The following is a 13,462-nucleotide window of genomic DNA, read 5'->3' on the forward strand; positions in this document are numbered from 1 at the left end:
AAAAAAAAAAAAGAATGACCCTCTTTCTAGGCAGCTGTTGGGAGAGACTCAGTTCTTTTTTAAATTTTTTTAAATTTTAAAAATATTTTTTATTATAGTTTATTGTCACATTGGTTTCCATATCACACCCAGTGCTCATCCCAACAAGTGCCTTCCCCCATGCCCATCACCCATTTTTTCCTCTCCCCCACCTCTGTCAATCCTCAGTTTGTTCTCAGTATTTAAGAGTCTCTTATGGTTTGCCACCCTCCCTCTTCTTAACTTTTTCCCCCTTCCCCAAGATCCTCTGTAAAGTTTTTCCTGTTCCACATATGAGTGAAAACATATGGTATCTGTTTCTCTCTGCCTTATTGCACTCAGCATAATACCTTCAAGTTCCATCCCTGTTGCAACAAATGACCGTATTTCATTCTTTCTTCTTGCCATATAATACTCCATTGTATCTATAAACCACATCTTCTTGATCCATTTGTCAGTTGATGGACATTTAGGCTCTTTCCATGATTTGGCTGTTGTTGACAGTGCTGCTATGAACATTGGGGTACATGTGCTCCTATGCATCAGCACTTCTGTATCCCTTGGGTAAATCCCCAGCAGGGCTATTGCTGGGTCATAAGGGAGTTCTATGGATAGTTTTTTGAGGAACCTCCACTGTTTTCCAGAGCGGCTGCACCAGTTTACATTGCCACCAACAGTGTAGGAGGGTGCCGTCTCTCCACACCCTCGCCAGCATCTATAGTCTCCTGATTTGTTCACTTTAGCCACTCTGACACGTGTGAGGTGGTATCTCAGTGTGGTTTTGATTTGTGTTTCCCTGATGATGGGGAAAGACTCCGTTCTGCCCTGTCCAGCTGCGTGGCCTGGTATGTCTCTCAGCCTCCTCCCCAGCGTGGGGTTCGTAGTCGTGCTTCTCTGCACGGAAATTCAATGCAGCACTCAGTTCCTACCAAGTAGGCAGGTTTGGGCTGTCACCACTAGTGGTGCCATATTTAAAATATTTATTCATCTTGAGCTTCCTGTTTCCTTTATTTGTAAGTATCGCAGTGGTTTTGCTTTAGTTGCAGTTATACAGCACTTCATACACTGCAGTTTGCCAGGCCCCCTGGTGGGTCTGGCAGATACATGGGAGAAGAAGACAGTGAGGGCCTCTGCTCTCACACAGTAACCTGCCAGTGGGGAAAAGGAGGCTCCAAGTGAACAGAGACACTGGGCCGCCCCGACAGTGCTCTGTCCATGGTGGAGACAAACAGGGTGCTGTGGCTGAGAGTAGTGGAGGAGGTATCTACTCCAGACCAAATGGTCTTTGGAGCGTAGGTATTTAGGCTGGGATCTGAAGGATGAAAGGGAGCATAGGAGGAGCTAAGGGGAGAGGGATCAGCGGAGGGAACAGTAGGCACGAAGGCCCAATCCTGGGACACCTTTGGCTTGTTCTAGGCCCTGGCGGCAAGTTTAGCGATAGAGGGGATAGTTGGCAGGGGCTACATCACCAAGGGCGTGCAGGTCACATCAGCAGTTTGGGTTTCCTTCGAAACGTTAAGAGAAGCTACTGGGAGGTTTTAAGGAAGGGAATAAGATGGCCCGAGACGTGTTTTTGGAAGGTCTCCACTGCTTTGTAGAAGCAGATTGGAAAGCGGGTAGAGGAAACGCTGGGGGCTGTCGCAATGTCTTGGTAAGAGAGGACGGGGGCCTGGACACTCAGTGAGGTGGAGAGAAGTGGGATGACCTGAGATGCGTTTCAGTAACAGTGTAGCTGAGCTGGACGGCAGGCCAGGATACATCTTGGCATCCGTAACACGGTTTCCCTGGGAAATGGATTCTGAGTTCTCCCCAGTTCGTTTACGGATTGAAACTTCTCTAATTTTATGGAGTTGCTTTTTCTTTTATTTTCTTTTTTTAATTTTTTAAAATATTTATTTTTGAGAGAAAGAGAGACACACAGAGCTGAGAGGGGGAGGAGCAGAGAGAGAGAGAGGGAGACACAGAATCTGAAGCAGGTTCCAGGCTCTGAGCTGTCAGCACAGAGCCTGACGCGGGGCTTGAACCCACAGACTGAGAGATCATGACCTGAGCTGAAGTTGGACACTTAACCAACTGAGCCACCCAGGTGCCCCTGCTTTTTCTTAATTTTACAGTTTATTTGTATTTCTGTGTATATCTCTGTTTAGCAGATGGTCAGAGTGAGATTTAAAGAAGCAGGTAGTCCCTGTAGAGAGGCGGGAAGGGGGCGGCGGCGGGAAGGAGACCGTGTTCTCCTGGCAGTCGGTTCCCAGGCTGTCCTTTGTACCCGGAAGGATTCTGGTTGCAAGAGAATAACCACGCCTTCACCCTCAACTCGCCACTCATTTTCTGGAAATACTCAGCCATCCACTCAAGCTCCCTTAGGCATTTTTTAACTGTTCAGAAAAGTATGTAGAGTAATGTAATCTGAGACCTAAAATTAATATTTTGTCATATTTGTCTCAGGTATTTTAAGAACTGAAACATTTCAGATAACACTAAGTCTTCTACATATGTCTGCCAGGTTCCATGCTGTCTTCCTTCTGTAGTGACAACCACTGTCAAGAAATTAGAGTAGCAGAGGGGTGCCCGGGTGGCTCAGTCGGTTAAGTGTCCCACTTTTGGTTTTGGCTCAGGTCATGATCTCATGGTTCATGGGTTCGAGTCCCACATCAGGCTCTGTGCTGACAGCTCGGAGCCTGCTTGAGATTCTCTGTCTTCCTTTCTCTCTGCCCCTTCCCTGTGTTTGTTGTCTCTGTTTCCTTCAAAATAAATAAATTAAACTTAAAAAAAATTAGAATAGTAGATCTTTTCTGTCCATTAAAAATATTTTATATATTGGGGCACCTGGGTGGCTCAGTCGGTTAAGCATCTGACTTCAGCTCATGGCTCAAGAGTTCAAGCCCCACATTGGGCTCTGTGCTAACAGCTCAGATTCCGGAGCCTGCTTTGGATTCTGTGTCTCCTTCCCTCTCTGTCCCTTCCAGCTTACACTCTGTCTCCATCTCTCAAAAAAATGAACATTAAAATTTTTTTTTAATTTTGTATATTTATACACATATATATCATTAATAGTATTCTTTTATATATTTAAATCGTTATGAATATCTTGTGCACTTTTATCCTGCAAATGAGTTTTTCACTCAATATTATGTTTTTGAGATCTAAACATGTGGTGACATATGTATCTAGTTCTTTCATCTTTTTCCTTTTTAATGTTTATTTTTGAGAGAGAGAGCGTGAGTAGAGGTGGGGGCAGAGAGAGGGAGACAGAATCTGAAGCAGGCTCCAGGCTCTGAGCTATCAGCACAGAGCCCGATGCAGGGCTTGAACTCACCGACGGAGAGACCATGATCTGAGCTGAAGTCAGAGACGTTTAATCAACTGAGCCACCCAGGCGCCCAGTTCGTTCGTCTTAACTGCTACATGGCGTTCTATATTCTGTGACTGCCACAGTGTATTATTTCCATCTTGCAAACATTTCACCCTTTCTACTTTCTCATTATAACAAACAACTTTGAGGGACGCCCTTGTTTTGAAAAGCCCAGTCTGTCCTTCAGTGTGTCTCCTTCACTTTTACCCTACTGCTCTACTCACACAGGACACTTCACTTCCGGTCACCAAATGTGTGGTGGTTTTCCCATGCCAAGGAATTCTCTGCGACACCAGCTGGGTGTCCTACAATGTAACTAAATTCTGACACTGTCTACCTAAAGATGGGGTCAGATCCCACAGGGTAAGGGTTCCCGCAAGCCTGCCACCCTCCCCCCCCCAGATGCCCATTGCCAGGGGTAGGTCTCCAGGTCACCCACGGCCGCTGTCTGACTTGGCTACAAAGTGGAGGTTCCCTCTCCTCAGTTTGACTAATTTGCTAGAGCGGCTCACAGAACTCAAGGAAACATGTTTACCGGCTTATTAAAGGGTTGATAGAGGACACAGTTGAACAGCCAGATGAAGAGATACACGGGGCGAGGCCTGGGAGGGTCCCCTCCAGGTGTGGATGCGCTCCTGCCCTGGAAGCCCTCTGAACCCCTGCCGTTGGGATTTTACGGAGGCGCCTTCATGGAAGCGTGATGGGTTACTCCTTTCCAGCCCCCAGCCCCCTCTTGGGAGAATGGGGAGCAGCGTTGAAAATTCCAAGCTTCAAATGGAGGTTTGGTCATTCTGGTGACCAGCCCCACCCAGGAGCCCACGCAGAGCCGCCTGAGTAGAACAGAAGATGCTCCCAGTATTCTTATGTAACACTTAGGAAATTACAGGGATTTTAGGAGCTCTGTGCCAGAAACCGGGGTTGTAGACCAATATGTGTATTTTCTATTACCTCGCAATCTTTGAACAAGAATTTATCTACCAGCAGAATTCACATGTAGACTCTAAGTTATTCATTGGGTAATCTGGGGAACACTCCGTAACCTCTCTGCTTTAGTTTCTTCATCTGTAAAACAAACAGAGCAATAAGTATACCTTATGGGTTGAAGGTTAAGTGAGTCAATAGGTATAGAGTGTTTAAAATAGTAACAGCACTTCGAAAACACTCAGTGCGTTTAGCTGTTGTTATAGTGGATAGCATGTGCATTTTTAGACTTGGCTCGATATTGCCAAGGTGGTTGTATCAATTTATATTCCCACCAACAGTGAGAGTGTTCCTGTTTTCTCCAGTCTTCTTTTTTCAAGTTTATTTATCGGGGCACCTGGCTGGCTCAGTTGGTTGAACATCCAACTTTGGCTCAGGTCATGACCCCATGGTTTGTGAGTTCAAGTCCCGTGTCTGGGGCTGTGCTGACACAGCTCAGAGCCTGGAGCCTGCTTCAGATTCTGTGTCACCCTCTCTCTCTGCCCCTCCCCTGCTTGCACTCTGTCTCTCCCTCTCTCTCAAAAATAAACATTAAAGGAGAAAAGAGAGGGAGAGTGCAAAAGAGCACGTGCACGTGCAAGCAGGGGAGGGGCAGGGAGAGAATCCCAAGCAGGCTCTGTGACGTTAGCGCAGAGCCCGATGTAGGGCTCAATCCCACAAACTGAGAAATCATGACTTGAGCCAAAATCAAGACTTAACTGACTAAGCCACCCAGACGCCCCTAGTCTTACTATCTTTTGATCCTGTGTCACATGTCTGCCAGTCAGATGTGTGCGGAAGGTTTCGAGTTCCAATCCGTCTATGCTGTTGGACAGCCTGATACCTGTTCATGTTTGTTGGCCACCCAGGTATCCCTTTTCTGTGAATTGCCTGTACTAGTCTTTGCCTGTTTTTCTATTGGATGCTCTTTTTCTTACTGATTTGTAAGGATTATATATACACACACATGCACATATATTATGAGTATTAGGCCTTTCATTGTTAGGTGTGTTACAGTTAACGTCTCCCAGCCTGTGGCTTATCTTTTTATTTTTGGTGTCTTCATTTGATATAACAGATTGTTTTTTATTTTTAATCTTTTTTTTTAATTTTTAAATTTTTAGAGGGAGCCAGGGAGGGCGCACACTAGTGGGAGGGGGCAAAGGAAGAGGGAGGGAATCCTCAGAAGCAGACCGCACTCCCAGGGCTCCGTCTCATGACCGTGAGACCATGACCTGAGCCAAAATCAAAGGTTGGATGCTCAACCGACTGCAGTTTGGTTTTTTTTAGACTGTTTTATTGAGCTACGATTCACACACCATACAGTTCTCTCATTTAAAGTGTATGATTCATTGGCTTTTGGCGTATTATATTACTGACTTTTTAAAGTTGTGGTAAAACATGTATGTATTATATATAAAACAAAATTTGCCATTTGAATCATTCCTAAGTGTACAATTCAGGGGCATTCAGTACGTTCACAGTGTTGTACAACCTGCATCTGGTGTAGCGCCCTCTGCCTTGGATTTAGGCCACTTTGTCAGTCCTTCTGACTGATGCACAAAGCTATTCTCCTATCCCATGTTTTCCTCTCATTTTTTTTAAGGTTTTGTTTTTATTCCCACGCTTTTCATCTACCTGGGTTTTTCTACGCTTGAGTCTGTTTCTGGGCTGCCCGTTCTGTTCCATTCATTTATTTGTCTATTTCCACTCAGTGACCAGGCTACTTCAGTTACTGTAGCAACTTTTACCCAATTCCTCTTCAAGTCTTGGCAGTGCTTGGACTTTTATTGTTTCATCTGGAATTTATTTATTTATTAAAATTTCTTTTAATCTTTATTTTTGAGAGAAAGAGACAGTGTAAGTGGGGGAGAGGCAGAGAGAGGGAGACACAGAATCTGAAGAAGGTTCCAGGCTCTGAGCTGTCAGCACAGAGCCCAATACGGGGCTCAAACCAATGAACCATGAGATCATGACCTGAGCCAAAGTCAGATGCTGAACCAACTGAGCCACCCCAGGTGCTCCATTTTCCAAATATTTATATAGAGAGTATAGAACATCCCACTAACTCGTGACGCACCAACAGTGGTCCCCTTTGACCTTAGTCACATCTGCTCTGGGCATGAGGAGCGCCGACATCTCTTGCTGGTTCCACTGGGCTCTTATGCCCTTCTGCTCTGCTGAGTGGAACTTTCTAGATCATCATCTCTGAGCGGCTCTTCCACTCAGGCTGGGGAGCTCCTGGTGTAGAAATGTTTCTTTTTTTTCCCTGCCAGCCTGGGCTAGAGAGTCCCACCAGTGTTCTGACTCCTCCTTTTTCCCAGAGGACTTCTCTTGTCAGGTCCATGCTCAGCTTTCCGTGGAAATGCTGTGGTGCGGGTACAGGAACTGAGAGAAGTGCCTGCTAGGAGGACTTGGGGAGGGGTCAGCATGGGTGGGGGAGGGCTCGAGGGGAGGGGAAGCAGAGAGACTGGAGAGAAAGTAAAAAGATGTAAACACCTGTCTGAACCAATGCTATAAACAAGAGCAGATCCCTGCCTTTGTCTTTAAAAATTGCATGACCTACCAGAATCCTGCAAACTAGTGTCATCGATAGGAAACGATAGGACAAATGCTTTGTGATTGAAAGGTTAGAACTCCCCCTGGCCTGAGAATGGCAAGGTGGATGAAGAGAGAGCGATGGGATGGTTGGGTGCAGAGGCGGCAGAGGTGGTGATATCTGAGCTGAGTCTCAGCATGAATGGGAAGCAGAAGAGGGTGAAGGAGGCGGGGTTGTGGGCGCGGGCTAGCATGTGCCACCCTGACCCGGAGGCATAAGTGTGGTAGGGCTCAAGGCCATGGGTGATACTAATACTGATGAGTCCATTCCCTAAATCTGTGGGACTCTCTGTATTGTGCCTCCGATGTCTTGTTAATGGGGCTCTTGATGAACGGTTTCATCAGGGGAAGTCTTGTCTGCCCTATTTAAGGGCAAGGCCTGGGACTGGGCGGCTCTGATCGTTCATCCTTTTGAAGTCTCTTGGTGCACGGTCCCCTAGGTGCGGGGGCATGCTGCCAGCGCGCTGACTGACCTGCAGCTCCGTCACCTTTGCTCATTCCTTCTTCCTGCAGGCTGGTGCAAGCAGAGTACTGGCACGACCCCATAAAGGAGGACATGTACCGCAACCACAGCATCTTCTTGGCAGATATTAATCAGGAGAGAGTAAGCATCCGTCCCGGGCGACCCTGGCTGGGCATTCAGTTTGCTTCTGGGGCATTACAAATAGATCAGCTGTGACTATGCACCCAAAATACCCTGCCCAGAACCTACTGGGAAAGGGAAGTTCTGTTTTTCTGGGGAGGCGGTGCTTCAGAACTTCGTTTCCTTTTAGGAAGGCTGAACTTCAGCTTTCTCCCTGTAGGTCCTTTTCCTTCCCTTGTGTTGAAGGAGCAGGGTAAGCTCGTAGGTTGCGGGCTGGCTTCAGTGGAACTGCACAGTGGCTGTCGTACTGAGGGAAGCCTTCCTAGTGGGGCCGTTTGGGGTCAGATCTTCTCGGAAGTGAGATTTACTTGGAAGAGAGGCTGCAGAGGGGACTGAGTGTGTCCCAGGCACGAGCTTGGTTTGTGAGATTATGGTAAACTACATGGCTCAGCTTATAGCGGGCTTATCTGGAAGTTTTTGGTTTTTTAATTTTTTTTTATTTGAGAGAGAGGGCTCGTGCGCACGGGAGCAGGGGGAGGGGCAGAGGGAGAGAAGGAGAATCTTAAGCAGTCTCTCTGCTCACCACGGAGACTATGACCTGAGCTGAAATTAGGGAGTTGGATGCTCAACCCACTGAGCCACCCAGGTGCTCATTTTTGTTTTTTTCTTTTGTAAAAATTTTATTTATTTTTGAGAGAGACCGAGCACAAGCTGTGGAGGGACATAGAGAGAGGGAAACAGAATCTGAAGCAGGCTCCAGGCTCTGAGCTGTCAGCTGTCAGAGCCCAATGCAGGACTTAAACCCACAAATCATGAGATCATGACCTGAGCCCCAGTCGGATGCTCAATGGACTGAGCCACCTGGCTGCCCCCGGTTTTTGTTTTTTAAAACAAAATTGGAAGGGCAGTGGAGGAGAAACAATAGTATAATGTATCTACTCAGAATGTGCAGTTTCTCGTTTTGCCTTGGCTTTCTCTGGGTAGTAGCCTTTAATCTGTGTGACGATGGCTGTGGAGTGCAGGGACAGACTCATGGAGGCCAGCATCTTTGTGCTGTGGTTGGCTGGGGTGTTGTCAGTCAGATAGAATGGTAAGAAAAGGCTGTACAAGGTATATTCTGGGCAGGGAGCTAGAAAAGCAGCCCATACCGTGGAGAAGAAATATGGTGGCCCAGGGTCCAGAAGACCAGAGCACTGAAAGGCTTTAAGATCCCTCCTGGAACCTTATGATGTCCCTGAAGTATGCTGGCCTTTCCTCCAGGGTGTCAATGAGTCCTACAGGAAAAACCTGATGGCCTTGAAGAAGTTTGTGATGGTGAAATTCCTGAATGATTCCATTGTGGACCCTGTGGATTCCGAGGTGAGACGCTGTGTGGGCACTCCAAAGCATGCCGGGAGACTGAAGGAGTAAATGGCATTAAAAAACAGCTGCCTGCTGGGGGGAAACCAGCCTCTTCCCACTACATTGTCTTGTGTACAAGAGGGGCAATGGGGGCTGGAACCCCCCCCACCCCGAAATTGTTGGCAGAACACCCAAAGTTGTGTTCTCTCAGGAAGAGTCTAATGCTTTTACCACATCTTCCAAGAGACCTGTGACCCAAACCACCAGCCCAAAGTCTATAAATCCCTGAGGTTGGCATTCAAGGTCTGCCTTGACCTGTCCTTTCAACCCAGTCTTCATTACTCATGTCATATACTAGAATCAAGCCATCTTGTACTTCCTGAAATGACCCAGAGGTGGCATGTATTTTGTTTTTTAATTTTTTTTTAATGTTTATTATTTTTGAGAGAGAGAGACAGAGGCCAGCAAGGGAAGGGCAGAGAGAGAGGGAGACACAGAATCCTAGACAGGATCCAGGCTCTGAGCTGTCAGCACAAAGCCTGATGTGGGGCTCGAACTCACAGACTGTGAGCTCATGACCTGAGCTGGTTGGACACTCAGCCGACTGGGCTACTCAGGCGCCCTGGCATGTGTTTTTTTTACGTGCCTTTGTTCATGCTTTTCAGGCTCTAGAGTTCCCTTCCCTGGGCTTCTCCACATGACAAGCTTCTATTCATCTATCAAGGGCAAGCTCAAGTGTCACATCTTCCATCCGGGATGCCGTCCCTATCCCAAGTAGAATTTGCTCCCTCTTTTGCAGAATCATCATATTACGCCAGGCCACCAGGAACTAGCAAACTATAGCCTGCTGGTCAGACCCAGCCTGCCATCTGCTTTTTTATGGCGTGAACCAGTTTTTAATGGTTGGGGAAAAATATCAAGAGTATCTGATGACATAAAAAAGATATGAATTCTTATTTCAGTGTCCATAAACAAACTTTTATTGGAATATAGCCATGTTTTAATTTTTTTTCTTTTTCTTTCTTTCCTTCCTTCCTCTTTCATTCTCTTTCTCTTTCCCATATTCCTTTTAAAAATATCGTCAGTGGCTGCTTTTGTTTACAGTGGCAGCATTGGGTAGTTGCACCCAGCTGGCCCTTAAAGCCTCAGGTATTTTGTATCTGGCCTTTACAGCAAAGTTTTCTGGTCCTCCTGCTAAACAGTTGTTTTTGCGTCTCTGTAGACTGTTGACCATATATATGTATCTTCGGGTGTGAAATTTGGCACAAGGATTTTCACAGCATAGGTGCTCTGTAATTGTAGGAAGCAGGAATTCCCGGAGAATTAGAAAGTTCTTTGCAAAGATGCACTCCTTCCTCAGGATCCACCCTTAAAAGGGGAGGACTCAAGACATGCCCTATTTCTATTCTTTGCTACAACTCTGTGATATTGTTTTGTTGCTATCTTAGCTACTTGCCAGTCTTAGTTTGACAGCGTGTGCGGTGTCTGATCTTTCTTCCTCCTCCTGCAGTGGTTTGGATTTTACAGAAGTGGCCAAGCCAAGGAAACGATTCCCTTGCAGGAGACCACGCTGTACACACAGGTAACTGGGGAAGAGAAAGGTGCTGTTTTTTCAGCTCCTAGTTCCTGAAGCTGCTAGATTCGTCGGTGATAGACCTGGTCCTATACACCTGGGAGCTGTGGGTGCTCGGAAGCATCTGGCTTGTGTCTGATCTGCGTGAGGCGTTAGGCTGCTGATCAGGTGCTGGTTTACAGAAACGCAGATCCCGAAGGATGAAGGACCTATACCTCATAGTTTTCAAGTATACACAAGGGTCCCATCATGAAAAGGCTTAGAAGTGGCTTCCTGTGCTGATATGTGGGTGCAAATCCAGGAAGCCCCTGTGCACCATGAACACATAGGAAAGGAGTTCCTTTAAAACAGGCACAGATGTGAAGTCCTGTTCTGAAATTGAAGGCGGTGACCAGGGGAGCTACGGCAGGAGCCCCAAGAAGCGCAGTAGGGGGTGCCTGGGTGGCTCAGTCAGTTAAGTCTCCGACTTCAGCTCAGGTCAGATCTCACGTTCGTGGATTCGAGCCCCGCATCAGGCTCTGTGCTGACAGCTAGCTCAGAGCCTGGAGCCTGCTTCTGGTTCTGTGTCTCCTCCTCTCTGCCCCTCACCCTCTCATGCTCTGTCTCTCTCCTTATCAAAAATAAATAAAACATTGGAAAAAAAAAAAAGCACAGTAGGCCGTTTCTCAGGTAGAGGTCACACCATTTCATGACCTCTAGTTCTAGACCCTTCCACATTGTTAGGGACTTCATTGGAGATGGAGTCTCCCAAAAGGCAAAGGTACTGTCTGCACCACTTTCCCTGTGGCCTCCTGTCTTAGCTTTTCTTCTGCATCTGGTGCCCCAGCTTGGGTGAGATCAAAGGAAAAGGAAGCAGAAGTTCCCTATCGTGAAAGCCAAATCGATGGTAGCTACAAGCCAACGCTCTGGCACTGTCGACTGCCTGTGCTCCCCACTGTCCTTGTTCTGTGGCACCGCGGGTAATACCATCAATTGCAGGATAGGAAAGCGCCTTGAGGTCTGTTATCGAAGGGCTGGCTGCATTTTAAGTTAATGTTTTCCTGTCTGTGGCTCAGTCTCACTTAACTATTTTGAGGCAGTTTTGTCCGGGGCTTGCCCACCCACATAGGTGGTCCCCCAGAAGCTCTAGGAAACTAGAGAAACAGAATATAAAACTCTAGACAAGTCTCAATTACATGTATGTCTTGAATGCTTAGGAAGAAAACTAGGAGGTATCCTTTTTGGCATTTTTGACAATATACCTAAATTTTGCTACTCAGGGAAAAGACTGCATTTTGAGCATTTCTCTCAAATGAACAGTCTTTCTTTACTATTTTGACTGTAAAGCTTTTCATTAGGCCTCTTGACTGATTTGGCCTTTCTCTCTGCAGGACCGTCTGGGGCTAAAGAAAATGGACGCTGCTGGCCAGCTCGTGTTCCTGGCTGTAGAAGGGGACCATCTGCAACTGTCTGAAGAGTGGTTTTATGCCCACATCATACCTTTCCTTGAGTGAAACCCTTGTAGTTTGCACCAGAGCTCAGGGAGCCCCACGTGCTTCTAAACCAGTAGGAGGCAGTTCCCTTCATGCTTAAGCCTGAGCTCACATCTAGCTTGCAACTAATCCTTCCCCCTCATCACCTAACATGCCCTGCTCAGCAAGGTCTAAGATTCGAATCTTATCCTCTGCCTCATCCTATCAGCATACGGTGTTGAGTGCAAGTTTAATTAAGTTAATAACCATGCATGGAGATTATTTTACAGCCCTTTAGTGTGGTCAGGCTGTCTTAGGAAACAGAGTCTGCTGCAGATCAGTGTCAGAATTGTGCCCAGGCCCAGAAGAGGCTGAAACTAAAGCAATTAGAGTCTAAGTACAGACACCTTGTTCAGGAAAGCCTAGCCACATTTGAAACCAAGAGGCGGCCAGCCAGGATCCAGGCCTGAGGTGACCATAAATGCTTTCTCAGTTTTGCTGGAGACTCGACCAGTTCTTGTTAAAGTATTGCTTAGATAGTTTTTCTGCATAATTTCTTGATGCTGCCCTCTTTTCTCAGTGTATTTTCCTGTGGGGTCTTAGCATTTGATCTGTTCTTCTAGGCCACCGTCTGGACTCAGTGGCCCTCTTTTTGTCCCCTCAGGTAGTGATGAATTAGTTGCTCTGTCACAAAAGGAGGGAAGTGGCACCCAACTGGATTACTTAAGGGAGGAGGTGTGTGCATACATCTTGCTTAACTTGGAGTGAAAAAACTGTGCAGGCAGATATAACACTGTATGTCAACTGTGCTTGAATTTAAGAAACAATGTACAAGTAGAAATGAAAACTGACAAGGCAGCTGGTTCTTTCCATCCCATCCTTGATTAACCTGTCCTTTCTCAGTATGACCAGTGGTCTGGATTCCAAAGTTACTCTATTCCTGGTGTTAGCAGACAACAGGAGGAAGAATGTGAAGATCAGGCTCATTCCCATCTCAAGAAACCGCATTTATCAGTAACACTCTAAACGATTTCTGATTTGATGAAAAAAAGGATGATCTGCTCAAAAAGTTTGGAGAACATTATATATGCTTTTTCTCCTGTTGAAGACCAATTCACATTAGAATATTAATCACTGAGAATTCCTGTTACAGTAAAGAAAACTAACCTTAATGTACTGTTTCCCACACGGAGCATGGACCTCTTAGCCCCCCATCCCCCACTGGAGAAAACCTATCAGCACTTCCTGGAAGACTGTTCTTCAGAACGCCAGTTTGAGATACTACAGCTATGCAGGAGGGAAGCACCTTGTTAGTGCTGCAAACTTTATCCTGTACTTTCCCCTCACCTTTCTCAAGCCTTATTTCTCAACTAAAAGATGAGGATTAAGGGTAACAAGTGGGGGGCTATAAAAAAAGTTTTATGACATTGTCTAAAATAAAGAATAGTTTCTTATCCTTGGTGTCCTTATATTCTTACATACACCTTAGGGCACCTGGTTGGCTCAGTCAGAGCATGTGACTCTTGATCTAGGGGCTGTGAATTTTGAGCCCCATGCTGGGGGTAGAGTTTACTTCAAAAAAAAGT

The 13,462-nt window shown here is 46.4% G+C and overlaps 1 protein-coding gene across 1 annotated transcript in view; it reads left to right on the forward strand.

The window, feature by feature from the left end:
• PPT1 (palmitoyl-protein thioesterase 1) overlaps window positions 1–13,331 on the forward strand; it is a 24,355-nt gene extending 11,024 nt beyond the window's left edge. Inside the window, exons 6-9 of the mRNA XM_029947538.1 lie at window positions 7,442–7,532; window positions 8,772–8,870; window positions 10,363–10,434; window positions 11,796–13,331. Of these exons, the coding sequence (XP_029803398.1) occupies window positions 7,442–7,532; window positions 8,772–8,870; window positions 10,363–10,434; window positions 11,796–11,918 (385 nt within the window). The 3' untranslated portion in view covers window positions 11,919–13,331. The remainder of the gene's footprint in view (window positions 1–7,441; window positions 7,533–8,771; window positions 8,871–10,362; window positions 10,435–11,795) is intronic.
• Window positions 13,332–13,462: the final 131 nt, after the last annotated feature.

This window comes from Suricata suricatta, chromosome 8, assembly GCF_006229205.1.
Source record: "Suricata suricatta isolate VVHF042 chromosome 8, meerkat_22Aug2017_6uvM2_HiC, whole genome shotgun sequence".
In the NCBI taxonomy this organism is placed as follows: Eukaryota; Metazoa; Chordata; class Mammalia; order Carnivora; family Herpestidae; genus Suricata; species Suricata suricatta.